The 6000-nt window shown below is 46.6% G+C and overlaps 1 protein-coding gene across 1 annotated transcript in view; it reads right to left on the bottom strand.

Moving 5' to 3' along the window:
• Positions 1-420: 420 nt before the first annotated feature.
• mst1rb (macrophage stimulating 1 receptor b) overlaps positions 421-6000 on the bottom strand; it is a 40755-nt gene continuing 35175 nt past the window's right edge. The window contains exons 15-20 of the mRNA XM_042339695.1: positions 4971-5051; positions 3797-3978; positions 3235-3344; positions 2076-2241; positions 1180-1316; positions 421-1042 (exon numbers count right to left, since the gene is read on the bottom strand). Coding sequence (XP_042195629.1) covers positions 832-1042; positions 1180-1316; positions 2076-2241; positions 3235-3344; positions 3797-3978; positions 4971-5051 — 887 coding nt within the window. The 3' untranslated portion in view covers positions 421-831. The remainder of the gene's footprint in view (positions 1043-1179; positions 1317-2075; positions 2242-3234; positions 3345-3796; positions 3979-4970; positions 5052-6000) is intronic.

The following is a 6000-nucleotide window of genomic DNA, read 5'->3' as shown; positions in this document are numbered from 1 at the left end:
ACCCTGATTGCAAAGAGAACCGTATGCACATAAGGAGCAGCTTCCCCTAAGGTCCACATGGGCAAAGACATTGTACCGTGCAACACTGACCAGCCATCCGGCTGCTGGTTGAAATCCACCTCAGTGATCATCGTGAATGTCACTCAGTTCATATCCAGCCGGTCAAGTCCTACTTTTGATTCTCCTCCAGTGCTTACGAACTCCGCTCTGCCATTTGTTAATAGTCAGTCCTGAGTGAACATTTTACGCAGATTCCAAACGTCAAAGACAGGCAGGAGGAGGTCTTAAGCAGCAGATTTCGGGTGAGGGAGAAGAACAAGATTGAATTAAATAGCTCATCAGCAAAGAAATCAACTTAAGGAGTTTGAGAGACAGAGTGAGAGTTGGTTAACTTAAAGAGTGATGTAAAACTCCCCTTGTAACACAGACCGAATCGCTTCTATTTCATGATAATATTCCTTACGTTTGGTATCGCTCCTTTCACATCGCAAAGCACTTCACAGGATTACTGTTCATGTAGTGACTTTGCGCTAATATGTAGATGAACGCAGCAGCCAATTTGCGCACAGCACTGTCCCACAGCTTTAATTCTAAACTGTGATGGCCTGTTCCAGGCCTGTGCAATCCTTTGGGTTTTTCCTCTGAGAGAAAAATGAACAACTTTGTTCAGAGAATGACTTCCAATCCTTATCTCACAGCGCTCAGCCAGCGGAAACTTTGTGCCGCACGTTCATTTACTTAATCTGCTCCCCATTTGAAAGCCGACAGCCACGTGAAGTTCAACTCTGTACTCGGAGGAGCTGCTGTTGGGAGGTGGACGGGGAGACCAGCTCAATCAGAATTCTCCTCCAGTTCATCGTCAGACGACGTCTCCATCACGGGATAAGGCTGGGCAAAGTCCAAATTCACATAGTTCACTTTGAGGCTGATGTAATGTTCCCCTTGTAACGTAGACTGAATCTCTTCAATCCTGTAGATCAGCTCAGTGAAGGAGGGTCGTAGCTCCAGTTTGGGATCCCAGCACTGCAGCATGATGGTGTATCTGCAAAAAACAACAGGTCACCCTCAACCGTCACCGCTAAGGGCAATTTCAGGACAGACACCAGGAAGATTTTCTTTAACTGGAGTGTAATTAACAACTGGAACAGGTCAGCAGGAAAGGTGGTTCAGGCTACTCACAGGTGGTCAGGGCAGTACTCTGGTTGTGGTAAACGTCTCCCCTTCATCAAGTATCTTGTGATATCGTAAGGATCCACCTCTGGATATGGAGGAGCCCCTCGAGTCAACAGCTCCCAAAGCAGCACCCCAAAGGACCACTAAAGATATGAAAGTGCATCAATAATCTGCATTATACATTATACAGAGTGATACTATACAGAAAGGAATGAGATAAAAAACAAACAAGACCGATGTTTCTGAGGTGATGGAACACCTTAGGGGAACACACTTAATTTGTACACAGCAACATCTCACAAAATGACCAAGTGAGTGACCATTTTTTTCTGGGGAACTGTTGGCCAGGACACTGGGAGAAACTTTTTGAATAGTCCCATAGGATCTTTAACATCCACCTGAACAGGCAGAAAGGGGGTTCGGTTTAATGTCTCATCCGAAGGACGGCACCTTCAACAATGCAACACACCCTCAGCACTGCATTGGAGTGTCAGCTTAGACTGTGCGATTCCAAACCCTGACATGGGGCTTGACCTTACAACCTTCTAACTCAAAGGGAAGAGTGCTACCAATCAACTGAGTCAGGCTGACACTAAATTAATGGAGAATAAGACAGATGTCTGCATCTGTTTACCTAGCAGTAAGTAGGAATCCAGTTGTTAGTTGACGGATCTCTTTTCCGTGGGTAATAATCCCAACAGAAAAAATTATAACAATTTTGTCACTCAATCCATGACTGTTTGTGGGATGCTGCTGTGCGCAATTGGCTGCCGCATTTCGCCCACAAGATACACAGTCAGTTCACTTTGCAGTATATTCTGTGAAGCGCTTTGGGACATCTCGAATACGTGATAAGGCACTATAGCAAATGCAAGGATTATTGTTTTTATTTAGTCGCTTACCACATCGGATTTTGTTGTAAACTTTTGGGTTTGAAGGCTTTCAATTGCCATCCATTTGACAGGGAGCTTGGCTTTCTTGTGGTCCTGGATGCTGTAATACTCCTTGTCAAACACATCTCTTGCCATTCCGAAATCGGCCACCTTGACTACATAGGACTCATCCAGCCTAAAGCAACGAGAGAAATCAGACCGTGGATATCAGCATGCACTCACTGCACAAACAGGAACTTATAGCACTTACAAACTCACTGGTTGGAAGAAGCAACCACCCCCAAAAAAATAATAACTTGATCAATCAATTCATGACTGTTTGTGGGACACTGCTGTGCGCAATTGGCGACCGCATTCCACTCACAGAATATACCCTTTGCCTGCTAAAGCAGACACATCGAGATTATTGTTATTATTATTATTGAGCATTCTCAGCATCGGTACCTACTTCTAACATCAGATACAAACACTGCAATAAAATCCCTGGAATAAAATATATAATTCTGGGGATTGTTGGTCTGGATATCGGGAGAAACTCCCTTCTTTGACATCCACCTGAAGAGGCAGACGGCAGAACAGGGGCCTTGGTTTGACATCTGATCCGAAGGAAGACATCTTTGACCAACTAGTACACCCTAGCGCTGCACTGGATTGTGAGTGTAGATTTTGTTCTGCAGTGACACTGGCTCCCGGAAAGGGCTTGGGATTGTCAAGTAAAATAGTTGGGGGTTAATCATGAGGGGTTGAAAAGTGTAAAAATCTACGAGTTTAAAAGCAAACCTGGAACTTATAGAATCCCTCCTACAGCACAGAAGGAGGCAAATCAGGCCATGGTGCCTGTGCCGGCTCTTTGAAAGAGCTATAAATTAGTCCCACTCCCCCGCTCTTTTCTCCATAGTGTTGCGAATGTTTTCTTTTTAAGTATATATCCAATTCTCTTTCGAAAGTTATTACTGAATCTGCTTCCACCACCAATGCAGTGCATTCCACATCGTAACAATTCGCTGCTTACAGCCTAGTTCACCATTCCAAAATCCAGACTACACTCCAGTGCAGTGCTGGGGGTGGTAGGAGAAGGCTTCTTCATAGTAAGAAATTCACGAGGAACTCGGGAAATTTCCCATTTTCAGGAATAACCAGTCCTCCTATGGCTCTGAGCAACACTCACATGCAGTTTCTTGCTGCGAGATCCCGATGAACAAACTTCCTGAGGGCCAGGTATTCCATCCCCCGGGCAACCTGTAGGCCAAAGCCTATTAAATCTTTCACTGTTGGATTCTGTGTAAGAAGAGAAACAAACACACGTTACAAAACCAAAACTCCACTTAGGAGTTATTCTCATCAGCAACATCATGTTTCTATTCGTCAACAAAAGTTTGTTTTATTTGCAATACAAATCCTTCTCACAAGAGATCATTTTAATCTCATCGCACCAGAATATTAACTCTTTCGTCTCCCTATCCCATAGTCTCACACACACGCGCGCGCACACACACACACACACACACACAGTAGAGGGACCAGCATCAACATATTGATGGATTATTGGCGAATTGTGCGTCCATGTCCAATGACAACAGGGCAGAATCCACCTGCATTAGCTCTACAGAGACAGACAGAGAGAGAGAGAGAGAGAGAAATGTCTTTCATCCCATTATCCACCTGGAGACTCACACAGACACAAGAGTCAGAGGGTAGGGTGATATTATGTCAGCCGGTAAATATCTTACTCTGTTGTCCCTCCGAATAAAGTGACGGAGGTCTCCATGCTTCATATATGGCAAAACTACCAAAGGCAGCCCTGCCTTGGGAAGGAAAATTCCCATCAGGGAAAGGACGTTGACGTGGTTGAAATCCTTCATAATGATGCCTTCCTTCAAAAACTGCTCCACCTCTTCCACTTCCGAAATCCCTATTCAACAGCCAAAAACAAAAATCATTAACACCCGGTTTAGATCCGGTCAATACCAACAACAACAAATTGCATTTATGCAGCGCCTTTCACGTCGGGAGGACATCCCAACGTGCTGGAAAGTCAAGGGTTTGCGCTGGACATGTGGTCTGTAATCAAGAGGGATAGTGGTGGTGGGAACACTGCCAAAGGCGCAGTCGAAAATGAAGGTCTTGAGATGGGTCTTGAAGGAGGCAAGGGAGGGTACGAGGGGTAGGGCTCTATGATGGAGTTCCAGGGGGTGGGTGCAGAAAGGCTGAAAGCCCGACCTAAGATGGTGGAGCAGCAGAGTGGGGGATGTTGAGCAGGCCAGTCTGCAGAGTGGAGGCAGTGCACAGGTCGGTATGGTTTAGCAGGTCACAGAGGTAGGGTGGAGCAAGACCATGGAGGCCTTTAAAAGTGAGGACAAGGATAATAAACTCAATCCTCTGGGTATGGGGAGCCAGTGAAGCTGGGCAAGAATGGGAGTGATCGGCTCGCAGAGCCTAGTGTGGAGCTTAGCACTAGATTACAGTCAGACCATTCTGGCACTGGTTACAGATGACACATGGATTGATTGCTGGAATTCGGAACCCAAGTTGAGGAATTGCAGAAAATAAATGGGCATAAACAGGCCATTTGGCCCAACCTGTCCATATCAGTACTTATATTCCAAACAAGCCTCCACTTCTCCTATTCCCCTCTCTCATATCCTGTGAACCTACAGAATATTCAGAATGGAGAAGCAGATCTTAATGACTACTGTTGCAGGGATTGGTGTAGTGGAGGAAGAAGTAACAATTTAAGGTTGCAAAGAACTGGTAAACATTCTGGTTATTTTTAGGAACTAAGGGAAAGTCTGTCCTGCACCTGCACTGTGATCCTTCACCCTTTAATTTTTTTTACCAAGATAAAAATTGGACAAACATCACAAAATCCAACGATCTAACCAATTCCAGGACCCATGTACTTACGGTTCAAGGACTTTACAGCACAATGGACCTCCCTCCTGTTCTGGTCCAGATGGGTCCCGTGGTAAACACAGCCAAAGTGCCCTGTGAAGGAAGGAGACACCTCAACATTACCACCACCTGGCACCATAAGATGGCATTTCAGTGGCCCACTTTATATTTGGTTTTGGAGCCACCAAGCAACAACAAATCCCAAGGTGCTGGTCAGTCAGGGATTTGGACCCGAGTAGGGTTTGGAATCGTGAGGGGTGGAGGCCAGGGAGGGTAGAAGTAGGTTAGGGTCTGCCAAAGAGAAAGTTGAAGGGGAGGGTCTTGAAGGAAGCAAGGGAGGGAGCAAGGTGAAGGGACTGTGGGATGATGTTCCAAAGGGGGGAATGAGTGGAGGGAGCGGGTAGGTTGATATGGAGTTAGCAGGTCACAGAGTTAGAAAGGAGCAAGGCTATGGAGGACTTTGAAGGTGAGGATGAAGATTTTGAACTCTATACTCTGGAGGATGGGGAGCCAGTGGAGCCGGGCGAGGATGGAGGTGATAGGATCACAGAGCCTGGTGCGGGAGAGGACACGAGCTGCAGAGTTCTGAAAGAGTTGGGAAGGCTGACAAGCAGAGAGTTGGCATAGTTGAACCTAGGTATAACAAATGCATGGATGAAGGTCTTGGCGGCCTGAGGGGTGAGGCAGTGATGGAGCCGGGCGATGTTGTGAGGGTGGGGTAAGGCAGAACATGTGGCTGTGTGCATGCGTGTGGCTGTTTGTGTGTGGGTGGCTGCGTGCATGCCTGTGTGTTTGTGAGTGGCTGTGTGCATATGTGGGCTTGTGTACGTGTGTGTGTGGCTGTGTGTGTGTGTGGATGTGTGTTTGGAGGTCTGTGTGCCCGTGTGCGTGTGTAGCTGTGCCCATGTGTGTGTGTGTGGTTGTCTGTGTGTGTGTGAAGGGGGCTGTGTGTATGGCTGTGATTGTGTGTGGCTGGAGGGGGAGGGGGGAAGCAGAGGTTGATAAAAGGCCAAATGTTAGCCTGGCTAAGTTGGTAGCACTC

This window comes from Callorhinchus milii, unplaced genomic scaffold (genome assembly GCF_018977255.1).
Source record: "Callorhinchus milii isolate IMCB2004 unplaced genomic scaffold, IMCB_Cmil_1.0 Scaffold12, whole genome shotgun sequence".
Lineage (NCBI taxonomy): Eukaryota > Metazoa > Chordata > Chondrichthyes > Chimaeriformes > Callorhinchidae > Callorhinchus > Callorhinchus milii.
Note: the sequence above shows the minus strand (reverse complement) of the source record. Positions and strands in the feature narration are given on the sequence as shown.